The sequence below is a fragment of the Archocentrus centrarchus genome, chromosome 21, assembly GCF_007364275.1.
Source record: "Archocentrus centrarchus isolate MPI-CPG fArcCen1 chromosome 21, fArcCen1, whole genome shotgun sequence".
In the NCBI taxonomy this organism is placed as follows: domain Eukaryota; kingdom Metazoa; phylum Chordata; class Actinopteri; order Cichliformes; family Cichlidae; genus Archocentrus; species Archocentrus centrarchus.
The window spans coordinates 21,507,612-21,520,369 of NC_044366.1; the positions used below are offsets into that span (position 1 = coordinate 21,507,612).

At 38.4% G+C, this 12,758-nt stretch overlaps 2 protein-coding genes across 2 annotated transcripts; both read left to right on the plus strand.

Moving 5' to 3' along the window:
* Positions 1 to 387: 387 nt before the first annotated feature.
* Positions 388 to 4,790, plus strand: LOC115801303 (B- and T-lymphocyte attenuator-like). Its single transcript, XM_030759083.1, has 6 exons — positions 388 to 478; positions 3,215 to 3,547; positions 3,652 to 3,699; positions 3,791 to 3,919; positions 4,014 to 4,045; positions 4,418 to 4,790. The coding sequence occupies exons 1-6, from the start codon at positions 397 to 399 to the stop codon at positions 4,718 to 4,720; spliced, it is 927 nt and encodes a 308-aa protein (XP_030614943.1). The 5' UTR covers positions 388 to 396; the 3' UTR covers positions 4,721 to 4,790.
* A 5,994-nt stretch (positions 4,791 to 10,784) lies between these two features.
* On the plus strand, positions 10,785 to 12,138 carry LOC115800116 (B- and T-lymphocyte attenuator-like). Its single transcript, XM_030757365.1, is given in 5 exon segments — positions 10,785 to 10,925; positions 10,927 to 11,095; positions 11,200 to 11,250; positions 11,342 to 11,461; positions 12,008 to 12,138. Coding segments are annotated over 5 exon segments (516 nt in total). The 3' UTR covers positions 12,043 to 12,138.
* Positions 12,139 to 12,758: the final 620 nt, after the last annotated feature.

The window sequence follows — 12,758 nt, forward strand, 5'->3', positions numbered from 1 at the left end:
CCCAGCAGACTCAGTTATCACCACTGGTCATTCATAAACCAGAAAATAATAATAAATAATAATAATACACTCTGCACTGGAAAGCCAGGATTAGTTTTGTGTACAGCTTCCAAAGGTCAGATGACTGGCTTCAGGAAACACTAAAAACTTGAAGGCAAATACGATGCTGCTGAACTACCCGTAAGATACTGAAAAAGTACTTGTTTGATTACATTAAGTCCACTCCTCCTCAGTATTGCTGGTAACTTTGCTATGTCAAAGAGTTCTGAATTAAACAAATGTGCAGGATGGTCGTAACATGTAGGTGGGAGGACAGGAAGTGGTGAGCTTGTCACATGTGAAAAAAGCCCCTGAAGTACCTGCTGCTGATTATTTGAAAGGTTTCAGGCTGTGAGCATGTTGAGCCTAAAGGATAAACTGAACTATCTGATGACATTTTGCTGCTTTATGTTTGTCTCTATCCATGGAAGAAGTAAAGGTAAATATGAATGTTCTTTTATTGATGACACAGCTGTAAGGAGAACATTGGTGGAACATTTTAATATATGGTTGAGACCGAAAAGTAAAATTGTATGTTCTTGCTAGAACAAAAATTGTAATGACACAGGCAAATCCTAATTGAGTGCTTTAGTAATAAGGAAGAAGACTAAATGTTTGGGAAGAAGCTGGTAACAACAATACTATGCTGAAAGGCTCATTCTTAAAAATTATTTATTGCATGTTTATTTAATGATTAACAGAGAGTGTAAAAAGCACTACTGGAATAAAAATGATTGATGAAACTTATTAAGATGAGATTTTATGTCATGTCAAATCATAAAGTCATATCCAATTAACTAAATATTCAGATGTTATTCTAGGAATAAATTTATTAAGAATGACTGGATAATGTACAATATATTAAAAAGTGCAGATATACCATATTCCCAAAAGTATTCACTCACACATCCAAATCACTGAAATCAGGTGCTCCAATCATTTCTGTGGCCACAGGTGTAGCAAACCAAGCACCTAGGCATGCAGACTGCTTCTACAAACATTTGTGAAAGAATGGGTCGCTGTCAGGAGCTCAGTGAATTCCAGTGTGGTATGTGATAGGATACCACCTGTGCAGAAAATCCAAATGTGAAATTTCCTCACTACTAAATATTCCATAGCCAACTGTTGGTGGTATTAGAGCAAAGTTGAAGCGATTTGGAAGGACAGCAACTCAGCCAAGTAAACTTACAGAGTGGGGTCAGGGGATGCTGAGGCACATAGCACACAGAGCTCACCAACTTTCTGCAGAATCAGTCGTTACAGACCTCCAAAGTTCATGTGTCTTTAAGATTAGCTCAAGAACAGTGCAGAGAGAGCTTCATGGAATGGGTTTCCATGGCCGAGCAGCTGCATCCAAGCCTTACATCACTAAGTGCAATGTAAAGTGCTGGATGCAGTGATGCAAAGCACACCATCACTGGACTCTAGAGCAGTGGAGACGTGTTCTCTGGAATGACAACTCATACGAGTATTTCTCCGTCTGGCAATTCACTGGATGAGTCTGGGTTTTGTGGTTTCCAGAAGAACACTAACTGTCTGACTGCATTGTGCCAAGTGTAAGGTCTGGTGGGGGGGGGTTATGGTGTGAGGTTGTTTTTCAGTAGTTGGGCTCGGCCCCTTAGTTCTGGTTAAAGAAACTCTTAATGTTTCAGCATACCAAGACATTTTGGACAATTTCATGCTCCCAACTTTGTGGGAACAGTTTGGGGATGGCCCCTTCCTGTTCCAACATGACTGCACACCAGTGCACAAAGGAAGGACCATAAAGACATGGATGAGTGAGTTTGGTGTGGAAGAACTTGACTGAGCTGCACAGTCCCGACCTCAACCTGACAGAACACCTTTGAGATGAATTAGATTGGAGACTGTGAGCCAGGCCTTCTCATCCAACATCAGTGTCTGACCTCACAAATATGCTTCTGGAAGAATGGTAAAAAAATTCCCATAAACACTCCTAAACCTTGTAGAAAGCCTTCTCAGAAGAGGTGAAGCTGTTACAGCTGCAATGGGTGAAAAAAGACTGTGATGTTATTCAAGTTAATATACATGCAATTGCAGACGAGCGAATACTTTTGGCAGTATAGTGTATTAATAATTTGAATGCGGTAGGACAGTTTTTGGTGTATTTGTGTGTTACGGCCAATATGATGGAAGTTACTTTTCATGTCAAAATCATATAAAGAAAAATTATTATAATGAATAGTTCACATATATTAACTGCAACATATTATTATTATTTTTATTTTATTATTTACTCGTAGGTTTTTTCTAAATGTAGATTTGCTACTTTACTAATCACTAATATTAGATTTCATGCTAGCTGTGATTATTATTTAACTGAACACTTTGACTCATGTGTAAGAGAATAGGAAAATTGCCTCAGAAGGCGTGCTGCTCTTTATCATTATAAAAATGAACATTTATCATTGTTCATTTTTAATGAACAAAAAAATGAATCACGTAAACATTATATCAGTACCAAATAAACGAAAACTCAAAACAAATATTTAGAAACATGAATCTTATTTTCCATGTGGCCAGTAAATACTTCAGTTTCTGAGAAAACCATGCAAATATGATGAAATACATAAATTACAAATAATTTCTCTAACTGCTTAGCACCATTCTTTACAAGTAAATATACTACAAAACTTATATATTGTTTTTCAATACGCAACTTCTATCACATCAATTGCAACATTATTATAATATTAGAGCATCTTTATTATTTCTGTCCTTGAAAAGTTATCACTCCACACACGTCATGGCTTGACTCCACCGCTTAAATACAAAATGACAGACGGATAGATAAATAAGAAAGAAGATGCGTCGCCTACAGTATATACCAAAAAGGGATGATTTACACACAGCATAAAAATCAAAGTTAGTCATTGCTACAATCACAAAAGAGCAAAACATGCTTTAAGTATAGGCTACTAATGTTTTTCTAACAAGAATTACTCAATGCATTGTTTTATTGTAAAATTAGTGTACTTGCTGAAACAGTAAAATATTCAGTCCCAATTCCAAAAAAAGGATGCTGCACAAAATGTAAATAAAAACAGAATGCAAACATATGCAAATCTCATAAACCCATTTTTTATTCATTATAAAATAGAAAACATGTTAAATGTTTGAATTAGAAAATGTAAATGTAATTTTTGTTTTTCTGTAGACTTACGTGCTTCATGTGATGTTGGAATTATGATCCAACGAGGCAAAACTTGGAGAACTGTCCCCCAGCAAAATCTGACGGTCAGCTGTCCCGTCAAACACTGTGGAGAATCACTGAAGATCACCTGGTGTAAAATACTCAGCCCAAGCACCTGTGAAAGGATCAGTGAAATGGAAAATGTGGAAATAACACAGAATCATGTTGGAGATGAGCTGATCTCATATTTAAGTTTCAAGCAGGTTTCCATTCATGATGATGGCCTGTACAGATGTAGTGTAGTAAAAGGACACGGTGAGAGAATAATCAGCCATGCCATCAACATCTCAGTATCAGGTACGCTTTCAGGTATTTTTAAATTCTCCCTCAGAACTAAAATTTGGTTGACATGTGTCCTATTGCAAGTATTAATTCTGTCTACTATATATCATTCCTTAAAGACCTACACCAGTGGGCTGAAAACTCTAATAATAATGATGGAAAAACAGGTAAGAAGGCGCATTTGTCAGAAAATACTTGCAGGCTACATTTTAGTGGATGCAGTTTAGGATGATTAATCTGGTTGTTCTGCTTTTGTAGGCGAGCTGTTGGCAGCTGCTGACAACAAGACTGTTGTCTGGAAGCCCTACCTCTTCATCGGTGTGGGCATACCATTTCTGATTCTCACCCTGACTGCGATGACCCTGCTGAGTTTTTATGACTGGAAACGTAAGAGCATTAATTTGTATCTTGGATAACTGAAACTCAGTTTATTGATTTTACCATCTAAAAATGGACCATTTGTTTATTGGCTTTTTTACAGGAGTGCCCACCTTCAACTACGTAAAGGGAGAGGTAATGTTGTTTTTTTAAGGCTATAGTTTGGGCATATTTGCGGAGATTAACTTTGGGGTTAGCTTTTGTTTTTAAACATGTTTAACGTGTTCTAAAACATTCTGATTTCTGCTATAAAGTTTGGCATTTTAAGATGAAAGTCTAAGGACTCTCCTTTGACGCCAGCTTGAAGAAGTGTAATTTTTGACATGTTTTTTTCTTTTCTTCTTTACTGAATACACACCTTAGACAAGCTGGCAGTGGGATTTTACTGCTTGTTTTACAAGCTAATTATTTTTTATCTTGCTTCATATTTACATAGAGTCATAGGAGTGTCAAGACATTGTGTTTTACTGTCTCATTTATTCTCATTTTGGTGTGTTTCATTCATAGGAAATACCCACTCATATGATACCAGACCTCCCTAAGTGGAGCCCTCCTTCCACTCCTGTCCTATCAACCCACTTGTCTATTCTGAATGACATCCACTCTCCACGTACCACTGAAAGATCAAAATCACCAGCTTCCCAGCCGTGTGAAAGCCAGCCTTCTGCTTCAAAGCCAGTGGTCAAAACTGAAGTCTGTGCAGTGTATGCTGTCATCAACCATAGACAGTCTAGCCAGCCTGCTGGAAAACAGCACACCGTGACTCACCAAGTAAAAAACCCAGTGTATGCTACCATCAATGTTTCCTGAGCATTTTCAATTTGAAATGGACACTTGCAGGTGAAATGGTGGAAAAAATATATACCAACATGTGGTGGAATCGTGATGAAACAGAAGTTAAGCTTTCAACCACACGGCAGGAGATGTGGAGGAAGCTTGTGGTTGCGTAGGTGCACTATGTGTCCTATTAAGCTATCATGACTAGACCAGAGGCAACAGTGACTTTATTGTCACACGCTCAGGTTTGTTCCAGATAATGCTTGTTTGTTTTTTTTATTATTAAGTTATTGTATTTTCCATTAATGGTTTCTTCCCACTCCAGTCCTTGTATTGACTTGAAGGACTGAAAAAAAAAATAATCACACTGAAGCCAAAACTTTGGTAATTTCATTTTAAAAAGTCACTGGGTAAATAGATTTCTTCTGCACAGACTTATCATGCAACCATCTGACTGATTTCTTATGGTAGGATAGAAATCATTAAAAAAATTATTTGATATATAATCCTTAGCTTATGCATGACTTTGCAAACATCATGGTGTTTGAAATGTTTATAGAGACTTTATTAGATATTTTTGTATTTCTCTTTCTTGAGCTAATTTTTTAAAAATGTTTTAAACAAAATAATTTATGCAGTTAATTCACAGGTTGTAGTGAAACAACCGTGTCAGAGAGACTTGAGAGCTGTGAAAAAACGTTTTTGTTTTTTTGTCACTGCTGCTGTCAGAAACATCGGACCTTGTCTGTAGACCACAGCACTGTGGTTTAGCTCAAACATGCCGGAAGTTAAAGATGGAAAGATCTCTGACAATGACATCTTGTGGCAAGAGAGGCTCCACCTTAACCACACGTTTACACTGAAAATACTTCAGTTGGGTGGTGGCCTTATTATTGTTTCTGCTTTTCACATACTCTGTAATTAAATTTAGAAAAAAAAAATCAAGTAAGAGTAGTAGTGATTAGCTATATAAAGATACCAGAAACTACAAGTAACAGAGATTGGATGAATTAGAGGAAACCTTAAATAAAGACAATTATTTGACATAGACTCCATGTTTTCTTAACCATTTGATACTGGAAACCTTAAAAATACCCCCCGCCCCACTATCAAATGTTATGGCATTTTTGCAGATATACATTGCGTGCATTTCCTCTTAAGAGTTCCTCAAATCTTTCTCAATCATTTTTAGGAGTGTGTCTGCAGTTAGAGAATTTTCCTGAAAAAAGAGGCATTTATCAAAATGTAAAAACAAATCAAAACAAAACAAAGCAAAGTTAAAACATATGGAGAAACTGTTAGCATGAATGGGTATTCACTCAAATGAGAGTTGGACATATCTGAAACACCTTCCTGCCTCCTTTCGATGTGGAAGAGTGACTTGACTGCGAGCCCATTCCAAGTTCCTCACCTTATCTGTAAGGGAGACCCTGGGCACCATTTAGAGGAAGCACATTTCCAACATCTGTACGACTAGTACATCGTCTGCAGATGCTGCACCAGTCCACATGTCAATTCCCTGCTCCATTCTTCCCTCCAAAGGGCAACTGCTCATCTCCAACCCAGAATGGGTACTCCAGCCTTTTGCAACTGAGAACCATGGCCTCAGACAGAAGGTGCTCATTCTCATCCCAGTTCTTTCATACTTGGTTACAAACCACCCCAGTGCAAGCTGGAGGTCATCACTAAATGAGGACCTTCAGTTTGCAGTACATCATCTACACTGTCAAATACATTATCTAGAAAAGTCAGATCTGATCTGATCTCACATCCTTACTGTGGCTAGCAATTGTATTGATAAAAGTTCTGAATAGAAGAGCAGCTCTGGTGGAATCCAACATCCACTGGCAATCCGAACCAAGCTTTTGCGATGGTTGTACAGGAACCAAATAGCCAGCACATGATGTTGTAGATCTCCAACGCATCCAATCTACCCCCAAGAAACTGGGGTGGTTTTAAACCTTGTGATCTCAGCCACAAAGATACAACCACGCTAGACCTTACCAGTATCTTCACGGTCACCTGATAGAACTAAACACCAGGTGATGATCTGTTGATAGCTGAGCTCCTTTGTTCAACCAAGTGTACAAAATATATGCCTGTAGGTCTGATGACATAATTAGAAAATTGATTATCGATCTGCCAATTAGGCTGTCTCAGTGCCAAGTCCACTTATGAAGAACTTTATATTTGAACACCTTGTCTGCTGTAGACATCCTATCACCAGCACTTAAGTCCAAAAACGTAACACCACCACCACCGGCCAGGCTGTATCTCCCAGTTATGCCCTAACACAATTATCTGTCATTGCTCACATGACCATTGAGGTACCCCATCAGGAAAATTGAGTCCCCAGATGGGGCACCATCTAGCACCCCACCAGTGACTTCAAGAATGCCAGGTACTCTGTCTCTGGAATGAGTCTACGGTCTACTGGTGTAATAGTCTATGCTGAGTTTGTTGTTGTTTTGGAGTTGTGAGTTCTAATTCTCCATGTCTGTTATGTCCTGTGTTGGATTTTCTTGTGTTACAATTCTTCCTATTTTATTTTGGTTACCTTTGTTGCTTTGTAGTTTTCTATTGCCTGTCGGACTTCTGCACCCAAATAGAGGTTTGTTTTTTGTTTAATAACTCCCACATACAACTCTGCACTTTGGGTCCAGGGAAGGTGAATATCAACATCAAGTGCTGGTTTCACAGAATATAAAGGTCAAACATTGGATGAACGCACACACCACAATAAAGGACAAAGAGAGACTGAGGCCATTTACACACAGATAATGTCTAAAGTACAAACTAGAGGGAAACTAAATGCACCTGAACGCAACGTCAACACTCAGGAAATAAAACCAGTGTGAACAATAAAGAAGAAGCACCTAATAAAGAATTAAAACTCTAAACTCTGGTATGATAAAATGATGAGGAATCAAAACTCAAATTGAAATATATATAAAACTAGGGACTGTAATAGAGTCAGATACTACACAAAAATACTAAATTTGCTCACAAAACCCACAGACCATGACAAAATTATTCTGACCAAAATGTATTGCTCAAAAAAAAGAAAAAGAAAACACCCTGAAAACACATCAGATCCCAATGGGGGAAAAAAAATCATGCTGGATATCTACTTGAGGTGACTGTTGTGATTTGGCGCTATACAAATAAAATTGAATTGAATTGAATTGAATTGAACTGAATTGAATTTCTAAACTGATATAGACTGGGTAATGTGGTAATGTGTTAGGAATGAAAGGAGCCACATCATTTGATGGAAATGAAAATGATCAACCTACAGAGGGCTCGATTCAAAGAAAAGTGAAAAAATGATGCAGCAGGCTAGTCTATTTTGCAGCAACTCAAAATGGTACTCAGTAGTTTGTATGATCCCCATCTGCTTGTATGCATGCCTGACAACATCAAGGCATGCTCCTATTGAGACGGCAGATGGTCTCCTGGGGAATTCCTTCCAGATCTGGAACAGGGAATCGATGCTGCCTTAGACTGTCTAAGGTGACAGTCTAAGGCAGCATCGGATGGATCAGAGGTGTTCTATTAGATTTAGGACAGGCAAGCACAGGGGCCAGTCAGTGGTATCAGGAACTGCTTGCATACTCTTGCCACATGAGGCTAGGCATTGTCGCACACCAGGAAGAACCTAGGAACCACTGTTCAAGTGTAGGGTCTGAAAATGGGTCCAAGGATTTCAAACACAACACCTAACAACAGTCGGGGTGCTGTTGCCTAGTCTGCGGAAATCTGTGCATCACTCCATGGATATACCTCCATGGACCATCACTGACCCACCACCAAACCAATCATGCTGAACAATATTACAGGCGCATAACGTTCTCCACAGCTTCTCCAGACACTTTCACATCTGTCACATGTGCTCAGGGTGAACCTGCTCTTATCTGTGATAAGCACAGCATGCTAGAGGTGAACCTGCCAATTTCTGGTATTCTGTAGCAAGTGCCAATCGCGCTCCATATTGCCGGGCAGTGAGCCCATAGCCCACTAGAGGACATCAGGTCCTCAGGTCACCCTCATGAAGTCTGTTTCTGATTGTTTGGTCAGGGACATTCACAACAGTGGTCATTTTGCAGGGCTCTGGCAGTGCTCATCCTGTTCCTTCTTGCAAAAAGGAGCCGATACCAGTGCTGCTGATGGGTTAAGGACCTTCGACAGCCCTGTCCAGCTCTTCTAGTTGCCTGTCTCCTGGAATCTCCTCCATGCTCTTGAGACTGTGCTAAGAGACACAGCAACCCTTCTGGCAATGGCACGTATTTATGTGCCATCCTGGAGGAGCTGGGCTACCTGTGCAACCTCTGTAGGGTCCAGGTATCACCTGGTCAGAGGGGCAACCTGGTCATTGTTGCCCCTCTAGTGCACCTGTTGTTAATTTCATTAACACCAAAGCAGCTGAAACTGACTAACAACACCCTCTGCTTCTTAACCAACCAGATTAATATCCCAGAAGTTTGATTGACTTGATGCTCTCCTCTGATTAAAAAGTGTTCCTTTAATTTTTTGAGCAGTATAGAATGAAGCCCTTTTTCAGCACTCATAAAAAATGAATTTCATCCAGTGGCCACAGTGTAACATTGAGGAAAGATGTCACATCTGGGCTCCTGGGAAAGGCTGTTGTGTTTTGCTGATGACCAGTGTTGATGAGGCCAGTGTGGTGTCATTTCATTGCAAAGCATTATACCAACTAATTTCGTTCCTGAATCACTATCAAGTACCAGCAGAATTCCGCATATCTGGGTTACATCTGCTTCACCTTCCTTTAATACTGAAACTACAAACGTTGTCATGTCACAACATGAAACACATATGTGTGGAGGGCAGTGGTGCTATGTGAGGGGCCAGGAAGTGGTGAGCTTGTCAGAAATAAAAGAAGTCCCTGCAGTAACTACAACAGATTATTTGAACATTTAAGGTTGTGAGTATGATGCACCAAATGGACAGACTGAACTATCTGACAATGTTTTTCTGCTTTGTACTTGTTTCTATCCACGGACGCAGTAAAGGTAAACTAAAAGCTCTTTTATTAATTAAATAACTGTAAGGAGAGAATGGGAAGAACAAATTTAACAAATATGATTTTAGTTGGCTGAGACTGAATAATAATGACTGAAAGCACAAGACTTGAATGTTTGAGGGATGCAGATATAATACTTGGGTACATGGAAACAACGGCTCTTCAGTAGTTTTCATTGTTTCAATAAAAACTCTGTAACTCCCTGATGAAGGGATATTTGCTAAAACATGTTCGTTTTTGTTTTTTTAGATTAACATGTCCATGCCATGAGAATAAAAGCACTTAATGTTATTTATTTTAAAAAGAGTGCCATGGAGTTCTTTGGTACTTAAGTTTACATTATATGTCTGTTCCAAAGAGGACCTCAAATAGTCATCGCAGTAAAGTGAGAGCCCCACCAACAAAGTGCAATATCACTTCTATATACAGCGGCTGTTCTAATAAATCCAATAATTTAATCATGTACCAAAAATGTAGGAATAATGAAAACCACAGAAAGTTTGTCTTCTGGTTAATATTATTCTCAACATGGTGTCTCTATGGTGTCTTTCAATACACACATATACGACATGTCTGCCGTAGATGTTGTCGCTCCATAGATGCTATTTTGATATTTCTCCCTTTTTTATGTTGTTTTGCACATCTGAATCAAGAGTTTAAAGATAGAGTGTAGAATTATTTGAGGCAATTTTGAGATTTGTGATATTAATATTGATCACACGCTATGTTAACCACAGAAATTAGGATGTAGATTTCAAAATAGGATAATTTAAGTATGAAAATAAAAATTAGTGTACTTGCTGGAAGACTGAAACATTCAATCCCAATTCCAAAAAAGTTGGGACGCTGTGTAAAAATGTAAAAAAAAACAGAATGCAAATATCTGCAAATCTCATAGACTCAGTTTTTTTAATTCATTATAGAATTATGATATTAATATATTATATTATAGAAAACATGTAAAATGTTTGAATTAGAAAATGTAAATGTAATTTTTGTTTTTTTAATTTTATTTTTTCTGTAGACTTACGTGCTTCATGTGATGTTGGAATTATGATTCAACGAGGAGAAACTTGGAGAACTGTCTCACAGCAAAATCTGACGGTCAGCTGTCCCGTCAAACACTGTGGAGAATCACTGAAGATCAGCTGGTGTAAAATACTCAACCCAAGCACCTGTGAAAGGATCAGTGAAATGTGGAAATGTGGAAATGTGGAAAACACAGAATCATGTTGGAGATGAGCTGATCTCATATTTAAGTTTCAAGCAGGTTTCCATTCATGATGATGGCCTGTACAGATGTAGTGTAGCAGTAGGACACAGTGAGAGAATAATCAGCCATGCCATCAACATCTCAGTATCAGGTACGCTTTCAGGTATTTTTAAATTCTCCCTCAGCACTAAAATTTGGTTGACATGTGTCCTATTGCAAGTATTAATTCTGTCTACTATATATCATTCCTTAAAGACCTACACCAGTGGGCTGAAAACTCTGATAATAATAATGATAATAATCCAGGTAAGAAGGTAGATTTGTCAGAAAATACTTGCAGGCTACATTTTAGTGGATGCAGTTTAGGATCATTAATCTGGTTGTTCTGCTTTTGTAGGCGAGCTGTTGGCAGCTGCTGACAACAAGACTGTCTGGCTGCCCTACTTCTGCATTCGCTTGGCTCTTGTGGTTCTCACAGTGACCGTGTTAACCCTCATCAGTCTATATGCCTGGAAACGTAAGAGCATCAATATGCATTTTAGAATGTAAAATGTACCTTGGCTCAAAAAAGGTTGAAAAACACTGTTTTAGATTACTGAAACACTATTAATAGATTTTACCACTAAGAAATAGAACATGTATTTATATTTTATTTATTTATTTTTATCATTGTGCTGGCATTCAGCTATGCAAGAGGAGAGATAAAGTTGATTTTTTAAAGCTATGGTTTTGGGAAATTTGGGGAAACATCCCCTCATTTTCATGCTGAGAAATTAGCAGTTCAGTGCCAAGCTCCTGCCTGTACCACAGTGCAGTTGGTGAAATATCATTTTTAAGCCTGTTACATTTGACAATTTTCATGTTGTTGTTGTTTTTAGTCAGACACAATTAGATTTTGAGGAATTATGAAAGCTGGAGAATTATCAGCTTAAGTTAGCTACCACGTTGGCTGAGTTAACTGTTAACTGCTTCATATTTACATATTTATTTACATAGAATCATAGCGTATGAAAAGCATGTTTCATTGACTCATTTATTCTCATTGTTGCATTTTGTGTCATAGGAAATGCCCATTCTTATGACAGCAGAACTCCCTAAGTGGAGCCCTCCTCCCACGCCTGTCCTGCAAACCCAGTTCTCTGTTCTGAATGACATCTCCTCTTCATGGACTGCAGAAACACCAAAATCACCAGCTTACCAGGCCCGTGGGCACCCAGGCTTCTGCTACAAACTCGGCAATTAACAATGAAGACTGTGCAATGTGTGCTGTCATCACCCACAGACAGCATAGCAGACCTTCTGGAAAACAGAATACCACGACTAACCAAGTTAAAAATCCAGCTGTCATCAACATTTCTTTGAGGGTTTGCATTTGAAATGGACATTTGTAAATGAAATGCTGGAAAAGTTTATATTAATATATTCATATGGAAAAAAATAATAGTTTTTGCATGACTCTATGTAGTTTTGTGAAAGATTAAGTACACCCGTACTCCATCAATAGGAAGTAAAAGGGTAAGTAGCAGTCAAGTGATGCTAATTAAATGCACTTAATTAATTGATTATCAGGAAGTGTGAGCACCACAATAAAAGCAGAAGTTATGGCAGTTTGTTGGTTGCCACAAAGTCACCCCAAGGTCACACAGCGCAATGCTCAGACGCTACATCTCAGACTCTAGAGGCCTCAGTTAGCATGTTAAATGATAATGATCATGACAGTACGATCAGAAAAAGCCTGAACAAGTATTACTTGTTTGAAAGGGCTGCCAGGAGAAAGCCTCCCTAAAAACAAACAAAAAATAAAACAAAACATA